This window comes from Chiloscyllium plagiosum, unplaced genomic scaffold, assembly GCF_037043375.1.
Source record: "Chiloscyllium plagiosum isolate Xiang-an unplaced genomic scaffold, Cpla_swu_hap1 HiC_scaffold_28, whole genome shotgun sequence".
NCBI classification, from domain to species: domain Eukaryota; kingdom Metazoa; phylum Chordata; class Chondrichthyes; order Orectolobiformes; family Hemiscylliidae; genus Chiloscyllium; species Chiloscyllium plagiosum.
Genome location: NW_028270166.1, coordinates 43,142,524 through 43,162,797, shown reverse-complemented (window position 1 = coordinate 43,162,797; position 20,274 = coordinate 43,142,524). Strand labels below are relative to the sequence as shown.

The following is a 20,274-nucleotide window of genomic DNA, read 5'->3' as shown; positions in this document are numbered from 1 at the left end:
GCAGGAAATCAAGTTAACAGGATGGTGATGAAGGGAAAAGGTAAACGTGTACAAATGTGTCAAGACACAGCAACATTTCAATGAGAAAGCTATCAAAGTATTTTTTACTTCTTAGAAAAATTGGCTCTGTGGATGGAGTGGCCAGAGAACTTGTGGGTAATGCTAGTTCAAGCAAAGCTGGTAGGTGGGGCCAGTGAGGTGTTTGCAGCGCTGTCAGATGAGGGTTAAGAGATTCTGGAGATGTCAAACAGGCTATTTTGAGTGTCTATGAATGGGTACCAGAAGTGTATATACAGCGTTTCAGAAACATAAAGGAGGAATCAGGTCAGACGTTAAGTTTGAAAGAATTAAACACAGCAAATTTGATAGATGGGTGTGGGCCTTAAAAAATAGACAAGGCTGAGGGGTGACCTCATGGAGGTTTGTAAAATCGTGGGGGTCATGAATAGGATGAATGGACAATTTTTTTCCCCTCGGTTGGGGGAGTCCAGAACTAGAGGAAATAAGTTTAGGGTGAGAGGGGAAAGATATAAAAGAGATCTAAGTTTTTCATGCAGAGGGTGGTATGTGTATAGAATGAGCTGCCAGAGGAAGTGGTGGAGGCTAGTACAATTGCAACATTTAGAAGGCATCTGGATGGTTATATGAATAGGAAGGGTGAATAGAGATATGGGCCAGGTGCTGGCAGGTGGGACTAGATTGGATTGGGATATTTGGTTGGCAGGATAATTTGAACCGAGGGGTCTGTTTCCATGCTGTTCATCTCTATAATTCTATGACATATTGGGCTCTAAGAGAGATTATTCTGCTGGAGGAGTTTAAAAACTGACTTCCAGAGATGATAAGTACTTATGTGGCTAACAGAAAGTTCAAAGAGTGAGACAAGATGCAGAGGCGGTAAATGAACACGCATTAGTGCATAAAGTGAAATTTTGCTTCTGACTAGAATTTAATCTGCGTCGGGAGATTTATCACTACAGAACAAAGAGCAGAGGGTGTGATGGATGCAGGTATAGTTACAATGTTTAAAAGACACTTGGATATGTATATGAATAAGAAATGTTCGGAGGGATATGGAGCAACATGGGCAGGTGGGACAAATTCAGTTTAGGATTATGGCCGGCATGGACTCGTTGGACCGTAGGGTCTGTCTCTGTGCTGTATGACTCCATGAGCTGGAGTTTGTTACTATCATAAAGTTCTGATTTATGATCAGAAAGTTAATGTTGAACACTTTTGTATCTGTCATTTGCAGACTAACACTCTCTTAACGCTTGATTGTGATGAGTTGCAGTTCACCCTCCCTTCCAACAGTGGGCCCCCTGCTCGGGAGGACCGGGCCTACGGCGGTGCCACGTGACGCAGCTGCGGTTGGTAAAAGGCCCGGAAGTTGCTGGAGCCGGTCCTTTTCTCATCCGCCCGTCCTGTGAGGCGGATAGAAGCCGGAGCCTGAGAAACAAGCAATCTAGCGCCATCCGGCAAAATGGTGAGTCGGCGGCGTCTCCACCGAGTGGGGGATGCGCGCCGGGCACTTCCATCGATATTTCCGCGCAGTATTGAGGCTGGATGGCTCCGTCCAGGCGCCGATATTGCCGCTTTTTCGCAGATGGAGGGGGAAGGGAGGGGGAGAGCCGTTAGTGGGCCCGACAATGGAGGGAGGGGGATGGGCTACGGGCCGCCCGCCCGCGGTGATGCGCAATCACAATGATGGGGAAGGGGGGCGGGAGGGTGAATGTTTCTGCCCGTAACCTGGGCAAGCGGGTAATGGGGGGGGGGGGGGGAGATTTCGGAGTGAGGGTCCGGGGCGGGACGGAGCTGTCACTGGGTTTCCGGACCCTCTGGGTGCGGCTGTGCGTCACTCTGGGCGGGGTGGAATGGGGTATCTGCGGCGAGGCCGGTACCAACCGGAGACCGTTTTACCCCCCCCCTTCCCCCACCCCCGGGGGCTGCACCCCTGTCCCCCGCCGCCACGTGGAGCCCGAGTCCCTGGGCTTCAGGGTGATTGTCGCCGGGGACGTGGCTTCTTCCCCCCCCCCCCCTGTCTGTCTGTCTGTCCATCACCCCCCCGGGCGGGGGGGCCGGCCTCCTTCCTTCCTTCCTTTGCATTTTATTTGGCAGCGGCTTCAGCCTGACTCATCTCGCCCTGTTGGAGAAATGGGATTGATTGCGGCACACGGTGCATTAACGTGATCAGGTTTCCAAAGCGGCTTCTGTGTGTGTGTTTTTTTTACACACGTGATGTGTCAGTTCGACCCCTGATACAGGGTATTGATCATAGTCCCTGATTTCTAAGGTCAATTATGGTATGTTTTGGCTTGAATTTTTTAGTCTTTTTTTTTGCGTATGTTACTTTTTTTTTGCAATGTGGCCTCGGTTTGCATTACTGATTAACTGTGCTGCGTTATAAGTGGTTTAGAGCATTCTGTTCCCTCGTAGCTGCCTGTGTTTTTTTTCTGGTGGCGAAGGGAATAACAGTGGGCTAGTCCTGTTTTTTTTTGGTTCTATTTATGGAATGGGAAAGAGAGTCCAACACAGTTACCTTGGGTTCATATATGACGCAGTGGTTGAGCCAAATTTGTCAGGGCATACCAGTGGTTTACTGATCTGCCCTGACTTCATTTTTAGTCAGGGACTTGGCAGTTGTACTGATATTATATAATCACTTTCTAGGTGAACTTCACAGTAGACCAGATCCGTGCCATCATGGACAAGAAGTCCAACATCCGTAACATGTCTGTGATTGCGCATGTTGACCACGGCAAGTCCACTCTTACTGACTCTCTGGTGTCAAAAGCTGGGATTATTGCTTCTTCCCGTGCTGGTGAAACCAGGTTCACTGACACTCGCAAGGATGAACAAGAAAGATGCATCACCATTAAGTCAACGTGAGTGATTTAATATTTTTCATTTTTAATGAGCTGCACTTTGCTGGTTTTGGGTTCAAGTTAGAGGGTAAATATTTGCTGTAATACTGCAAGGAGATTCTAGAGACGAAAAACTGCAGATGCTGGAATCCAAAATAGACAGGCAGGAGGCTGGAAGAATACAGCAAGTCAGGCAGCATCAGGAGGTGGAGACGTTGACATTTCGGGTGTAACCCTTCTTCAAGACTGCAGGGCTTCAGCCTTTAAGAAGGTTTGCATCCCAAACATGGACTTCCCCACCACCTGATGCTGCCTGACTTGCTGTATTCTTCCAGCCGCTTCCTAGTCTATCGAGGGAATCTACTGCTACATGCCAAAAGGTCTGGTGATGTGTGCATAGCTCTTAACATGATCATGGTCTCATCCTTTTATATGTATGTTTCTTTTCATGTGATCTTGCTGTACTAGAGTACCAATTCTAATAAAACTCTAGTGTTGTGTAATTGCTGCTTTCCTGTTATAAAGCTTGGTGCTAGCTCATTGCTTTAAGGAATAATGTCGTAATTTTGAATTTTTGTGCAGTGCCATCTCCCTGTTTTATGAGCTCAAGGAAGAAGATTTGGCTTTCATCAAACAGTGCAAGGATGGCAGTGGCTTCCTGATCAACCTGATCGACTCACCTGGGCATGTCGACTTTTCCTCTGAAGTAACAGCTGCTCTGCGTGTAACTGATGGCGCCCTTGTTGTGGTAGACTGCGTCTCTGGTAAGCGACAATTATTCCTGTGGCCAACATTTTGCACAAAGACTTTGTTATGAAGTCACTCTCTATCGAGGTATATGGGGCGGTAAGGTGGCCCGGTGGTTAGCACTGCTGCCTCAGTGCCAGGGGCTCTGGTTCGATATCACCTTTGAGTGACTGCGTGGAGTTCGTATATTCTCCCATGTCTGCGTGAACTTCCTGTCCCAGTCCAAAGATGTGCAGGCTTGGTGAAAAGCCATGGAAAATTCATGGACCGAGGGTTGGGAGGTGGGTCTGAGTGGGATGCTGTTTGGGTGGTTTAGTAGACGGTGCTGAATGGCCTGCTTCCACACTGTTTGGATTCTAATCTATTCAATGCAAGCATGATATCAGGGAAACCAGCCTTAAAGTTCCTGAATTTCTTTCAATAATTTTTAAGAACTGTATAGCAGTGCATTTGTGGATAAGGATTTAGGCCAAGCGTTTGATTTTTCTGCTATAATTGTGATATGACATACTGGCTTCAGTTTTGAAACTCCGTTGAGAATTGTACATATAATCCCTCCATTCTGATCTAGCTTTCTTGATGTGTCTAGGTGAAAATTGCTTCAATTATAAGTTTAACCTGATGATTGGAATTGTTGCTTATTTGCAGGGGTATGTGTGCAAACTGAAACTGTGCTGCGTCAGGCTATTGCTGAACGTATCAAACCTGTGCTGATGATGAACAAAATGGACCGTGCCTTGCTTGAACTGCAGCTTGATGTAGAGGAGCTATACCAGACCTTCCAGCGCATTGTGGAAAATGTCAATGTCATCATCTCTACCTACGGTGAAGATGAGAATGGTCCCATGGGAAACATTATGGTAAAGTGGAATTAAAAGGATTTCACAAGATTTTAATCAATCCATTTTGCTGTATTATAAAATGAGCTGTGCATGTCTAATACTAGTGAGTATTCAGTACAAAGAATTGTGGACACTGAAGGTCTGAAACACAAACTGAAAGAGTCATTGGCAGACCTGTTTCTCCAGCAGCATCTGTGGAGACAGAGCAGAGCTAACATTTTGAGTCCAGTGACACTTGCCTCCAAACTGATGAAAGTGTGATTCATTTTTCATTTCATCTGATACTATAGTTCAGTGTACTGGTCCCTGTTTTCTTGTGTTGTCCCCAGAATGTTAACTGACATTTTTCATTCTCCAACTTAATAGCCAATTCCCAGAATTGTATAAACTCTGAGGATTGTTCGTGCTCCCATGTGTAATTAGAGACAAAAAGATTGCAGATACTGGAGTCCAAGGTCAACAAGCAGGAGGCTGGAAGAACACAACAAGTCAGGCAGCATCAGGAGGTGGAAAAGTCAACATTTTGGGTGTAACCCTCCTTCAGCCTTGAAGGGTTACACCTGAAACATTGACTTCTCCACCTCCTGATGCTGTTTGGTTGTCTGTTCTTCCAGCCTCCTGCTTGTTTACCTGTGTGTAATTGGCATCTACCTGATTTTGTTCTAGAAGAACATTTTTATTTGCCTAATGTTTGTATTTGGATTTCAGATCTTTGATAGCTTGTATGGTTGAACCATGCCTTAAGTCTTCTACTCTCTGTCTTCTGTTTTCATGTTTCTGCTGGTCACTTTGGAAGTGAAGGAATGACATCACGAAGGGAGAAACCAAGTTAATGTCTCTGACTTTCCACATGCTGTCAGATTTGAACATTTCCTACTGAACATGCTGTTCGTGAAAGGATGTGACTCTAATCTGTCCAAATGTGCTGTTTCCAGCTAGTAAGGGGAAAATAAATTGAAACATGAGTCTGAGGGGTTCTGAAACCACTCTGCTGTTCAGAGTGGTGTCAGACTTTGATTTGTATGTATTACTTGCTGCTATTTAAGTTCACTTCATCTTCCAAAAATTACAGCTGCTTAACCAATTTCGATTTGTGGCTTTGGAGCTGGACGTGGCTGGATTAAGGAATTTGCAAACCAGGCCATTTTTAAAACAAAAACCATCCATTCTTTGAGCTTCTGTTTAAGCGTGTCTATTTATAGACCACTACCCCTCCCCTCCTTTCCCCCCCCACCCCAAAAAAAAAACTTTCAAAGGAACACGGTCTGTCTATCTAGTTCAGATGTGAATGGCTCTGATGCATGACTAGTGACAGCACCAGCATCTTACCTAATCTGTGGATTGATTCATTATACTAAGTGCCACCAGGCCCACTGATTTTTCTTTCTCCTTTCCAGGTTGATCCAGTTTTTGGAACAGTTGGTTTTGGTTCTGGGCTCCATGGTTGGGCTTTCACCCTAAAGCAGTTTGCAGAAATGTACGTTGCCAAATTTTCTGCTAAGGGTGATACTGCCCTTTCTCCAGAAGACCGTGCCAAGAAAGTAGAGGATATGATGAAAAAACTTTGGGGTGACAGGTGAGTTGCTGATGCCCGGCTCATTTTCCTGTTCTAGAAACCAGTCCAAGTGCAGAAGTACTTGGCTCATTGTTCATGTAGAGAAGCATTTTTATAGGATAAAAGGAAGTAGTTTGGGTCATTGTCTACCTGTACATTCAGATTTTCTTGTGCCATTGAAGCACTGGGGACTCCTGTCCAACAGTTGTCCTCCAGGCCAGTGCCAAGTTATTCCTTTGCATGTAACGTGCCTCTACCTTGTCCTGCTTTTAAATGGTTGAGACTTGCTGTTTGTGACAAGCAATACGTCAAATACACTAGCAAACAGAAGGATTCTTGTAATTAATTTGCATTTACAACTTGAACATTCTTTGTTTCACATACTATTGCCTTAGTTCAAAATGGCTGCTGATTTCTCCTAGTTGTTCTGCGTTGGCTTTTGAAAACTCCTTAATTGTCCCTCACAATTTCAGGTATTTTGATCCGGCTGCTGGTAAATTCAGCAAGTCTGCTACCAATGCTGATGGCAAGAAATTGCCCAGAACTTTCTGTCAGCTGGTCTTGGATCCCATCTTCAAGGTAAGATCATGAACTAATACGTGAGCAAATGTTATTGAGCTTGATGTGATGACCTTTCTGTAATTTCTTCACTTTGACCTGACTGTTCAGTGATGAAAAACAAATGTCTGAAGCTCAAGAACTTGTATATTTTAACTTAGAGTTTGATCTAAACAACAATTGCTTCTAAAAGTAAATGCTGTCACATAGTCCAATATATGGACTTAAGTTATTTCTTTGTAGAGTAATGTTTTTGGTTTTCTTCATAGGTCTTTGATGCAATTATGAATTTCAAGAAGGACGAAATAGAAAAATTGATTCAGAAGCTAGATATAAAGCTGGACAATGAAGATAAATCCAAAGAGGGCAAACCTTTGCTAAAGGTGAGTAGCTTTATGTTCTCAATAGCAAAAATATTGCCTATATTATCATGCTTTATTGCCCATATCAGGATTATGGTTCTGTTGACATACACTCCCCTCAATTCATTTTGATTTGTCATCTTTCTCACGAGTTAGTAGGACTAGTGTGCACTCTTCCTTGCTGCCATATTGAAGAGTTGTTAGACTATTTGGCCTATTTCAAGGATAATGCTCCAGGCCTTAATTTCTTAGTATTGACTCATTTCTCCTGTTGCAAACAATGCTGACTGTTACTTTACCCCTGCTTCTTGGCTGTGATCTTTATTTTTGAAAAATGTTTTCTTGTATGCAGGCTGTTATGCGTCGCTGGTTGCCTGCTGGTGATGCGTTGTTGCAGATGATCACCATACACCTTCCATCGCCTGTCACTGCTCAGAAATATCGTTGTGACCTTCTGTATGAGGGACCTCCTGATGATGAAGCTGCCATGGGTATGTTAAAAATATACTTAGACCAACTATCCAGAAGATACTTTACTCAAATCTGCCAGGCATGTCATGACACATCTGGGGTGTTTTGAGAATTGAAGCTGAACTTCGTGGCCCAGATTTAGGGGTGCTACCACTTTACCATGAGTTCGTTCTTCAACGTATATTAGCTGAGTACCATTTCTTTTGTATGTATCCCTTCACTCTCCAAACAATGAATTATCACTACAAGAGCAAAATATTCTGGTTTTGTTTCTCTAGTGGCATTTGGCAACCTAACAGATGTGGCCGAACAAGCAACATTTCTTATTCTTGTAGCAACTTCCTTAATATGCGAATCCTCTGACACATTTCACTGTGAGCCACTTTATCCCAAATCCACTCCAATGCAAGCCAGACACATTCCTGACATTTGTCAGGAAAAACCCCTCTGTCCTTTTTAAGACCATTGTCCTAATCACATGTCCATCTTTGCAACACTGTACTAAATCTGCTCCTTTACTCAGATTATTTTAGGCACCTGTTGACAGTGCTGACTGATATTATTGAAGCCTGCAGCATTTGTTGCTGTCCTCCATCTTGATGAGACTACAGTTGTCTACTTGCATTAATTGTAGTTGGAAGATAACTTATACTCTCTCTGACCTTTTGAGATAAACCAAATTGATCTTTGTGTTAAAGCTACTTCCAGCTTATCCTTTCTATCCTTCTGGCCTCTTGCATTTTTGATTTTTAATTATTGCATTGTTTTATGTCACCTGTAAACTTGGTGTTGGTGTTCAAACTTTGTTTCAGGTTCCACTTCAGAACTGTTTGTATTACTGCACTGGAGTTAAGTAGAATAGGAGCAGAAGGGCGGCACGGTGGCACAGTGGTTAGCACTGCAGCCTCACAGCGCCAGAGACCCGGGTTCAATTCCTGCCTGAGGCGACTGACTGTGTGGAGTTTGCACATTCTTCCCGTGTTTGCGTGGGTTTCCTCTGGGTACTCCGGTTTCCTCCCACAGTCCAAAGATGTGCAGGTCAGGTGAATTGGCCATGCTAAATTGCCCGTAGTGTTAGGTAAGGGGTAAATGTAGGGGTATGGGTAGGTTGCGTTTCGGCGGGGCGGTGTGGACTTGTTGGGCCGAAGGGCCTGTTTCCACACTGTAAGTAATCTAATCTAAACTAAAGATGCTGTCTAATTCTGGACTGAGCCACAGAAGAAGCATCCTTTCCATGGCCACCTTTTTCAATTTGATTGCCCCTCAGTCTTTAAAACTTCAGTGGAAATGAGCTGAGTCTAGGACCGAGTCTACATAGTTCTTCTGGAACGAGGCTAGGGAAATGAATCAAGTTAGCAGAGAAGTCCTGAAAGAGACACTTGTAGTATTCCAAAATTACTGAATCAAATGACGAAAGGTGGTGAGGAAATTAATATTAATCATCACTGGAGGATAGATGTCAGGGAATCTAATGGGGGTGCTAACAATTGTTTTTCCAGTTTGTATGCAGATCTGAAGTCTTTTGTCACAATATTTTTGAATGTTTTTGCTTTTCTATTTTGTTAATGGATTGTCTTTTAACTATTGAACAAATGCCATCCTTGATTTAACAGTTTACATCAACATGTACCTTGTTTTTGTTTTTTAATGTCTCACACCCCTCAACATTCAGGAACCATGTCTCCATAATGACTATCAGATCATGGCTATTGAAATATCAGTTTATTACTTGATGAGTTCTATATGTTCAGATACAGGATCTTCAGTTTTGTTATTGTAATCTCCAGTCTTGATTTGGTTTATTCCTGGATTATTATCCAGATTAGATCTCTCAGAATGGAGGGAGAACTAGCTACTTGAATACAGAACTGGCTCGAAGGTAGAAGACCAGGAGGGTAGTGGTGGAGGGTTGCTTTTCAGACTGGAGACCTGTGACCAGTGGTGTGCGGCAAGGATTAATGCTAGGTCCACTGCTTTGCATTACTGATTTGGATGTGGATGTGGGAATGATTGGTAAGTTTGCAGATGACACCAAAATTAGAGGTGCGGTGGATTGTGAAGGTTTCCTCAGTACAATGGAATCTTGGTCAGGTGGGCCTAGGAGTGACAGGTGGAGTTTAGTTTAAAACGTGAGGTGCTGCATTTTGAAAAGGCACATCAGGAGAGGGTTTGTACACTTGATTGTAAGGTCCTGAGTGTTGCTGAATAAAGATCTTGGAGTGCAGGTTCATATGTCCTTGAAAGTGGAGTCTCGGGTAGACAGGATAGCAAAAAAGTCTAGATTAGAGTGGTGCTGGAAAAGCACAGCAGGTCAGGCAGCATCCGAGGAGCAGGAAAATCGTTTCTGGCAAAAGTCCTTCATCAGGAATAGAGGCAGGGTGCCTGCAGAGTGGATCTCTTTTGCCCGAAACGTCAATTTTCCTGCTCTTTGGATGCTGCCTGACCTGTGCTTTTCCAGCACCACGCTAATCTAGACTTCTGGTTTCCGGCGTCTGCAGTCCTTGTTTTTACCTAGGATAGTGAAGGAGGCATTTGGTATGCCTGTCTTTATTGGTTGAGTATAGGAGTTGGAAGGCTATGTTGTGGCTGTATAGGACATTGGTTAGGCTACTTTTGGAATATTGTGTGCAATTCTGGTCTTCCTGTTGGAGATGAAAGATGTTGTGAAACTTTTTTCTGAACCATTTCAAGGATATTGCCAGGTTTGGACCTATAAGGCGAGGCTGATAGACTGGGGCTATTTTTTCTAAATATTGGAGGCCGAGGGGTGAGCTTCATCGAGGTTTATAAAATCATGAGTGGCAAGGATAGGGTAAATAGACTGGTCTTTTCCATGGGATGAGGGGGTATCCAGAACTAGATAGTATAGGTTCATGGTGAGCTGGGAATGATTTAAAAGGGGCAGCATTTTCATGCAGAGGGTAGTGCATGTATGGAATCAGCTGCCAAAGGAAGTCATGGGGATGGGTACAATTACAGCATTTAAAAGGCATCTGGATTGGCATATGAAAAGGGGGGCTTTAGAGGGATATAGGCCAAGTGCTGGCAAACAAGACTAGATATAGTTAGAATATCTGGTTGGCATGTGCTGCATATCTCTGACTTAACAGAGATGCAAATACTGGGAGTTATGTGGTTGACGCCAGCAAGTGTAGACCATTCTAACAGTGCTCGCTGCCAGTATCTTAGAGTATGGTAGTAGCCTATACTCTGGAATCCACTTCTCCCAAATTGGTTTTTAGGCCACACATTCATCTCTCCTTTTATGAAAGGATGTTCACAAGGAAATTTGAATGTGGCTGAGGTAATATTCTCAATTATAATATTCTTGAGGACCTACCATTCAATTTGGTGCCTAGTTCTTCATGCACTATGCAAAACCTCTCTCTTAGCTTCACCTATGATTTTGGTACCAAGTTCCCTTTAAGCTGCATGTTTGTGTCCAAGCTTCTCTATTCTGTATCAACCTTTTGGGGCCCACCTAGCTGGAAAGAAAACTAAAGGGAATGCTGGTTGCTACATTTGTGGCCCAGACCATTGCATCCCCTGATCTCCTTTCCAGCCTGAGCATTTGACACTGGACAGGCATGATTGGGATATTATCTCTTTGCAATCCCCTTGCAATACTATACCCTACTACTATATTCTCTCTTGTGCCCCCAGTTGAATGACTTCCTGTCCTATCGTACCATGCTAAACTCCCAGGTCATTTCCTCTGCCCTGAAGCTCTTCCCACCTATCCACTCCACCCCCAACCCCCGACCTATCATCTTCATCCCCTCCCCCTCTCACCTACTGTACTCTATGCTACTTTCTCCCCACCCCCCTCTAGCTTATCTCTCCACGCTTCAGGCTCTCTGCTTTTATTCCTGATGAAGGCCTTTTGCCCGAAACGTCGATTTTACTGCTCCTCGGATGCTACCTGAACTGCTGTGCTCTTCCAGCACCATTAATCCAGAATCTGGTTTCCAGCATCTGAAGTCATTTGTTTTTACCTATTCATCCATGCAACCTCTTCTCTATCCTTACCTACCTTGCACTCTCAGTAATGCCCTCTCTCACTGACCACTTAACCTAGAGTCTGTTGTATAGCACAGAAACAAATCCTTTTTGTCCCACTCATCCATGTTGAACAGATATCCTAAACTGATCTAGTCCCATTTTCTAGCATTTTACCCATATTCCTCTAAAGCCGCCTTATTAATGTACCCATTACTCAGCCTTTTATAAACCTTCTGTAGGGTCACCGCTCAATCTTCAATTCTGACAATGTTCTTTAAATCTTTTCTGAGCCCTCAAATTGAACAACATGTTCCCTTTAGCAGGGATACCAGAATTGAATGGAGTATTGTAGAAGTGGCCTAACCAATGTCTTGTACAGCCATGAAATGATGTTCCAACTCCCATTCAATGCACTGCTTATTGAAGACAAGCATGCCAAATGTTGCCATCACCCTTTCTACCACTCCAGTTTAAAGGAACTATGCAACTGCACTCCTAGGTCTCTCTGTTTGGCACTTCTCCCCAGGGCTGTACCGTTAAATATATATGACCTGCCTTGGTTTGCCTTCCTAAAATGCGAACTTCACATTTATTTAAATTCCATCTATCACTCCTCTGCCCAGTTGCCTATCTGATCAAGATCCTCTTGTACTTTTGAGGTGACCTCCTTCACTGTCCATTACACCACCTATTTGACATCTGCAACTTAGTAACCATACTTCCTATATTAGGGGAAAGGACGGAAGATGCTAAAGGTCAGTTAGAAAGTGTGGCACTCCTACTTCAAGGACTATAGTTTCCCCTCAGGTGGTCAAAATGTCCTCCAGCACATCACCTTGACTTCCTGCAGCTCTGCTCCTGAACCCCACCCCACAAACTGCAACAAGGACTCAACACCCCTGGTCCTCACCTTCTACCCCACCAATCTCCGGATACAACCAATCATTCTGACATTTTCGCTACCTACAGACAGACCTCACCACCAGAATTTTATTTCCCTCCCCACCCCTATCAGCTTTCTGCAGACACCATTCCCTCTGTGACTGCCTTGTTGGGTTCATACCCACCACCAACCCACCATTCACTCCTAGCACCTTACCTTGCCACCACCTGTGGTGTAAAACCTGTACCCACACCTCTTCCCCTCACTTCCATCCAAGGCCCCGAAGGCTACTTCCACATCCAACAGATTTTCCTGCATCTCGTCCACCATCTGTTGCTCTTGATGTGGTCCCCTCTGTATTGGGGAGACAGGATGCCAACTTGCAGAACATTTCAGAGAATATCTCTGGGACACGCACCAATCAACCCCACCGCCCTATGGCTGAACACTAACTCTCGCTCCCACTCCACCAAGCACATGAAAGACCTGGGCGTCCTCCACTGTCCTAGCCACCTGATGTCTGGTGAAAGAACACTTCACCTCCTGCCTTGGGACACCAAACAAAGGATCAATGTTTATTTCACCAGTTTCCTCATTGCCCCTCCCCCCACCTTATCACAGATCTAACCCTCCAACTCCACATTGCCCTCTTGAACTATCCTACCTGCCAATCTTCCTTCCTTCCTTCCCACCTGTCCACTCTACCCTCCACTCCAACGTAGCACCATCACCCCCACCTTCTACCTATTGCATTTCTGGCTACCTTGCCCCAGCCCCACTCTTCTCTTTTCTCCCCTCCCCCATTTTTCTCTTGGGGCCCCCTCCTCCCATTCCTGATGAAGAGTTTATGTTCGAAATGTCAACTCTCCTTTGATGCTTTTTCAGCACCACACTTTTTGACTGAAATTTCTATATTCACAACCAAGTCATTTATGTAATTGGCAAAAAAAAGTGGACGCAGTACTGATCCTTGTGACGCAGTACTGAACATGTGTAAATCCTGTTCCTCAAAATCCCCTCCAACAACTTAATATCACTGGCCTGTCATTCCCTGACTTTTGCACGCCATCTTTCTTAAGTAATGGCACCACATTAGTCAACCACCAGTCTTCTGGCATCTCACCCGTGACTATTGATGCAAATATCTCAACAAAGGATCCAGCAATCTTTTCTAGTTTCCACAAAGCTGTGGGGTACACCCGATCCGGTCCCATTTCAAGATGTTCCCTACCTCCTCTTATAAAATATTGACACATTTCATGGTATCACTGTTTATTTGCTGAAGTTCTCAAATTTCTATGACCTCCACAATCCATGCTGACTCAATATGTTTAGTATCTCACTCACCACCTATGGTTCCATATGTAGGTAGCCTTGTTAATCTTTGAGGAGCTCTGAAGGAGACTTTTAAGTGGTGTGACTGCGTCCTGATGAAAAGAATTCCAGATAACGTCTTGTCCCCTCCCAGATGTGTCATGTCAGTAGTTCAGCAACCTGTTCAACCTCTGCTAAAGCTCCTCAAACTTTGATTCAGAGCAAACAAGTGCTCAGTAAACAATGGTATTCAAGAGCTCCCACATGCTATACCTTTGATTAAATGATCTGAACTGACAATTCTATTGCTCACTCCCTTGCTCTGTCTTTATAAATTGTAACAACGTTTTGTTATATACTCCAACTTGTATATTATCTTGCAATTAAGAATTCAAAAGACCACCTACTACCTCTACACACCTTTTGTCACATTGTTCATGCTTAACTTAGTTTGCATTTTTGCATTTAGACACCTAACTATCTGGCCAAGGGGGACTTGAATTTTTTCTTGGTTGTTAGGGAGCTTAGTGTGAAGAAATAACTTAAAATTTTGGTTTTATAAGGCATCAAGAACTGTGACGCAAAAGGCCCTCTGATGATGTACATCTCCAAGATGGTGCCCACAACTGACAAGGGCAGGTTCTACGCCTTTGGCCGTGTCTTCTCCGGTGTTGTTTCCACTGGTCTTAAGGTCCGAATTATGGGACCAAATTACACTCCAGGCAAGAAGGAAGACCTTTACCTGAAGCCTATTCAAAGGTTGGTGTTGTGGTGTAGATGTCTTCCTTTATTTAAAACCTTGTAATTTCAGTAGAATTTACAATTGTCAGTTTTAATATTTGCCAGGCTAAAATGCAGTTTTTATTTTAGTGGCAGAATGATCCAGTTAGCGTCTTGAGTGTCTGCCAGACAGTGTATTAAATGTTTAAATGCCTGTCTGCCTGCCCTCTTGAAATATTACATAGCAGCTAAAAGTGAATAAATAATACTGAAATTTCTTTTGTGTAGTTATTCCTGAAGCTATAACTTGTTGAATTCTTCCTATCTATTACTGAACAGATTTTTATTTTAATTTGCAGAACAATTCTGATGATGGGCCGTTATGTGGAGCCTATTGAAGATGTGCCTTGTGGAAACATCGTTGGGCTTGTTGGTGTTGATCAGTATCTCGTGAAGACTGGTACCATTACCACTTACGACCAGGCTCACAACCTGAGAGTGATGAAGTTCAGCGTCAGCCCTGTTGTGCGTGTTGCTGTTGAAGCCAAAAATCCAGCTGATCTGCCAAAATTGGTTGAAGGACTGAAGCGTCTCGCTAAGTCTGACCCCATGGTGCAGGTAGATTGTTTTGTTGCTTATTAAATTGGGTTAGTGGGGTAAGAATGAATCACCTCATTGCTAAATCTCCCTTGCCTCTTTATTTTAGTGTATCATTGAGGAATCTGGTGAACACATCATTGCTGGTGCTGGTGAGCTGCATTTGGAAATCTGCCTGAAAGATCTTGAAGAGGACCATGCTTGTATTCCCATTAAGGTAAGACTCTTGGAAGATAGCGGAAGGTTGATTCCACTAATGTGAATCTGCAAATAATCGGTGTTCTTATTTTTGTGCAGAAATCTGACCCAGTTGTGTCTTACCGTGAGACTGTTAGTGAGGAATCCAACGTAACGTGCTTGTCAAAGTCTCCCAACAAGCACAACAGGCTGTACATGAAAGCTAGACCAATGCCGGAGGGCCTTCCAGAAGACATTGACAAGGGTGATGTTACTGCCCGTCAAGAGCTCAAACAGCGAGCCAGATATCTTGCTGAAAAGTATGAATGGGACGTCACGGAAGCTCGTAAAATATGGTGCTTTGGACCTGATGGCACAGGCCCCAATATGTTGATTGATGTGACTAAAGGAGTCCAGTATCTCAACGAAATCAAGGACAGTGTCGTTGCTGGATTTCAGTGGGCAACCAAAGAGGTGAGGTTTTCTGTGTATAATAAGTGCTGCTAGATTTTTCATCTCCAGTAGTCATTTGGACACCAGCCAATTACATAGTATGGTATTTGTAGTGATTAATGTGGACCTGTTTAAATAGCTGATATAACTTCTGTGAAACTGACTTAATTTTAAAGGAAAGTTTAATGTTTTAAAAATGTGTCAAAGTTATCCTGTTGTGTAACTTGCTTGCTCCAAACAAAGGGTAATATCTTCCACTTTTTTTTTTCAGGGTGCTCTGTGTGATGAGAACATGCGTGGGGTGCGATTTGACATTCATGATGTAACCCTGCATGCTGATGCTATTCACCGTGGTGGTGGTCAGATCATTCCCACTGCAAGAAGATGTCTGTATGCCTGTGTGCTGACTGCCCAGCCGAGACTTATGGAACCTGTCTACCTGGTTGAGATTCAGGTATTGGGTGCTTTCAATTTTACCATTGGATTATCCCAATCTCCTGAAATGGGTTTTATAAATTCACACGTTACCTGATTTTTAACGGCAGTCTATGGGATTACATATTTTCCACTGGTTTTTCGTTTCCTATTCGAAATGGATCCTCTGAACTGATCATCTTTTGAGGAACAATCAAATTCTGGGCCTCCAGGTGGCATTCTGCTACACAAGCAAATATTGAATGCTGGCTTCGCAACGGAATTATTGATGGATTTTCTGATTCCTCTTGTGACACCATTTAAAATCAGCTATTTTATGGTTTCATAGAACAGCCACACTTCAATTTCTAAAAATGTGATTATCAAGACGTGCAAGTTATTGTCATTGTCACTTTCTTCAACACTGGGTTAACAATGAACAGAATAATTTGGAGTCATGTTTCTTTGAATTACAGTGCCCGGAGCAAGTGGTTGGTGGGATCTATGGTGTACTGAATAGGAAACGTGGTCACGTGTTTGAAGAATCCCATGTTGCAGGCACACCCATGTTTGTTGTCAAGGCTTACCTACCTGTAAATGAATCATTTGGTAAGTAGCTTGGTGTTGTCTTGTGAAATTTTGAAGTGATTTTTGTTTGGTGTAAAAAGCATGTGTAATTATCTACATGATTTTTCAGTTCCATTTTCTATGCTGTGCCCTGTACACCAAAGCTGGCTAAAGGAAATTGGGTTTTGTCCTAATGATCTGCCAGTTTTAAGCTATTAATACAGTCTAAAATCAGGGAGTACTTGAGTGCTTGGTTTGTGCTTTTAAGCAGGCATACGTGGTAAGTTGGTTTGGTCTAAACTTGTCTTCAGTGCTTTAGGTGCATTGATCCTTGCTCTGCTTTTCTAAAGGCCCTGTTTTTATTGCACAGGTTGGTTTATAATTTTGACTATAATATGGTGACACCAATGAGGGGTAAATCCAAGGATATATATCCAATCATGAGGATAAACACATGAACAGAGGGGAAAAGGTTATCTTATTAGTAAGAAACTATTCAGTAGCAAGAAGTAGTGTAGAGTTTGAAGGTGTAGAATCTGCGGGCTCCTAGTAGTCAGGATGTGGGCAAGAAAATAAATCTGTGCCTTCCTTGCATGTTTTTTCTATTACAGTAATAGTGTGGGGGCCTTAAGTATTCCAGCTGGACTTGGAAAATCAGGTGGTTGTTAGATCAGCCAGTTAGAATTAGATCTAAAAGGGGGCGGTAATCATGGCTGGCAAAGGAAGTAAGGGATGATGTAAAAGCAAAAGAAAGCATTAAAAGTAGGTGAAGATTAGGATCTTTTTAAAATCCAGAGGATAACCTAGAAAAAGACATGCAGGGAAAAGTTAAGCTAGTAATATAAAAGATTTAGATTAATTAGATTCTCTACAGTGTGGAAACAGGTCCTTCAGGCCAACAAGTCCACACTGGCCCTCCGAAGAGTAACCCACTCAGACCGACTTCCCACTGCTTAATGTGCCGAATACTATGGGCAATTGACCATGGCCAATTCACTTAACTTGCACATCTTCTCCTGTGGGAGGAAACTGGAGCACCTGGAGGAAACCCACGCAGACACCGGGAGAATGTGCAAACTCCACACACCATTGCCAAGGCTGGAGTTGAACCCTGGTGCTGTGAGGCAACAGTGCTAACCACTGTGCTGTCCTTGTCAGAGATTGCAAGAGGTTTTTAGATATTTAAAGGAAACAGGCAAGAATGGACGTTGGACCGTTGGAAAATGAGGCTGGATAAATAGTAATCGGGACCAAAAATGTGAACCGAGATTTTGCATCAGTTTTCAGGGGAAAGACCCCATAACAGAACTTCAGGAAAGTAAGGGAACACAAGTGTAGTGACCATCAGTAAGGAGAAGATGCTTGGAAAACTGAAGATCTTGGTGGGTAAATCACTCTAGACTAGATGGACTATACCCCAGGGTTCTGAAAGAGCTAGCTGAGAACATTGTACAGGCATTGGTACTGATCCTTTCAGGAATCAAGTCAGGGAGTTTTCCAATGGAATGGAAAATTGTTAACGTAACACCCCTGTTTAAGAGGGAGGCAGAATTCAGGAAACTATGGGCTGATCAGCCTGACCTATGTATGTGGAAAGATTTTAGAGTCCATTATTAACAATAACAGGACTGAGGCAGCACAACTTCCTCAAGAGGTCATTCCTGACAGATCCATTTCCAATTCATTTGAAGGGGTAACAAGCAAGGTAGACAAAGGAAGGTTGGTGGACATGATCTATTTGGGTTTCCAAAAGGGCTTTGCCTCTAACATTATGGGCTGTTATCTTTGAGGCCACTTGGCCAATGTACTGGCCTGTAAAGAGGTTTGGCTGCCTCTAAGAAGGCAAACAGTAGGAATAAAGGGATCTTTTTCAGCATGGGAGTTAGTGACAAAGTTCTACAGGGATCAGTGTCAGGACCACATTATATCTTAATGATCTGGATGAAGGAACTGAGGACATTGTTGCTAAATTTATACATGAGACTTGAAATAGGTGGAGGTTCAGGTAGTGGAGAGGAAGGAGGGAGGCTGCAGAAAGAAGTGGCAAAGTAAGAGGCTATGCACTTTGGAGGAAAAGGAGGTATAGATAACTTTCTAAATGGGGAAAGGCTTTGGCAATCTGAAGCACAAAGGGACTTGGGTGTCCTGCACCAGGGCTCGTTTAAGGTTAACATGAAGGTTTCATCAGTGGTTAGGCAATCTATGCATTTTTAGCAGTCATTTTTGATGAGGCTAGAATGCAAGAGTAGAGATGTACTTCTACCACTGTATTAAGCTCTAGTCAGACCACATTTGGAATATTCTAAGTGGTTTTGAGCCCTTATCTAAGGAAGGATAAACTGGTATTGGAAAAGTCCAAAGGAGGCTTATAAGGATCCTGGGCATGAAGGCTTGTAGTAGGAGTGGTGGTTGAGGACTCTGGGTCAGAACTCACTTTAGATGGGTGGGGCGGAAGTTACAGAAAACTGAGATGCCTGAATGGAGTGGATGTGGAAAAGATGTTTCCACTAATAGGAAATTCGAGACCTGAGCACTGCTTCAGATGGGGTGTCCTGTCTGGAATTGAGGAATTTCTTCAGCCAGAGGGTAGTTAATTTGTGGAACTATTGGCCATAATTAAATGGCAGAGAAGACTCAGCGGGCTGAATGGTCTGGTCTAGTTCTATTTCTATATTTTATGGTCTTATGAAAGACAGGACAGGTTATCAAGCATTGTGCTTTTTTTTTCTAAACAGGTTTCACAGCTGACCTGAGGTCTAATACAGGTGGCCAGGCTTTCCCACAATGTGTTTTTGACCACTGGCAGATCCTACCTGGTGACCCGATGGATTCAGCCTCCCGCCCGTTTCAAATTGTGGCTGAAACCCGTAAGCGCAAGGGCCTGAAAGAGGGCATCCCAGCTCTGGACAACTTCCTGGACAAGTTGTAATGTTTAACAGCACATCATTGGAAATCTGATCAACACACCATTGGCTGGCTCTTCGAACTAATTAGTGAATTATAACATTGCCAGATTAGACATGGTGGTGTATTGTATTGTATTCTTGCAATGAGGTTCACTGCAAAAAGAATGGACATCGTAGTGGCATAAATTAAAAAGAATGTTTACCTCTTATTTGGATTCTTCTTTATTGCGTTGCTGCGTCAGAAACCATCTTGTGCCATGCTAGCTTTATACACATTCATTCACTTACTTTTAATTAGTAACTCTTGTCGCCTGGCCTGATATTTATTGCCATTGCCAGTACTTAAAAGATTAGGCATATTGTGCTTTTGAAGTTGGGGTTTTCCAATTCTGGGTTTTCATTTCTGAAAACAAAACTTGATGCACAGCAAGTTGTACAGCAGTGGACTTTGCAGAAAGTTGGTGAGAATTACCTCCAGTCTACAGACTGGAGGCTAATGGGAGTTTGAGCACCTTGGAAATGAGTTTGATCGTCATTTAACATTGTGAACGATGAAAATGCAATAGATTGTATTGGTGGTATATAAACAATAAACTTTGATATAATTGCAGTTGTGCTCCTTGTTGGTTTTGCCTGCACCTTCTTGTCTGCTTTGGCGGTGATTGTTATGATTTGCTGTTTGGGATTATGGAATAATTCAAAAACATCTGACTGATGTGCCCAAAGATTCTTTCAATGTGTTAGAACAAAGCTCATTTGTTAGTAGATTGTTCAGAATTTTCAGAAATCTGGTATTAGGATTAATTTTTAGTTCTGCAACATTTGTGTTTACAAAACTACAA

At 43.2% G+C, this 20,274-nt stretch overlaps 2 protein-coding genes across 2 annotated transcripts in view; both read left to right on the top strand.

Annotated features, from left to right (window-relative positions):
- LOC122565178 (E3 SUMO-protein ligase PIAS4-like) overlaps nucleotides 1-1,392 on the top strand; it is a 127,796-nt gene extending 126,404 nt beyond the window's left edge. The window contains exon 12 of the mRNA XM_087976165.1: nucleotides 1,256-1,392. Coding sequence (XP_087832291.1) covers nucleotides 1,256-1,260 — 5 coding nt within the window. The 3' untranslated portion in view covers nucleotides 1,261-1,392. The remainder of the gene's footprint in view (nucleotides 1-1,255) is intronic.
- On the top strand, nucleotides 1,358-19,641 carry LOC122565177 (elongation factor 2). The gene is made up of 15 exons (XM_043720880.2): nucleotides 1,358-1,486; nucleotides 2,671-2,885; nucleotides 3,447-3,628; nucleotides 4,260-4,471; nucleotides 5,851-6,029; nucleotides 6,482-6,587; nucleotides 6,836-6,949; nucleotides 7,281-7,419; nucleotides 14,162-14,357; nucleotides 14,678-14,936; nucleotides 15,025-15,132; nucleotides 15,213-15,566; nucleotides 15,817-15,999; nucleotides 16,436-16,568; nucleotides 19,262-19,641. The coding sequence occupies exons 1-15, from the start codon at nucleotides 1,484-1,486 to the stop codon at nucleotides 19,453-19,455; spliced, it is 2,577 nt and encodes an 858-aa protein (XP_043576815.2). The 5' UTR covers nucleotides 1,358-1,483; the 3' UTR covers nucleotides 19,456-19,641.
- Nucleotides 19,642-20,274: the final 633 nt, after the last annotated feature.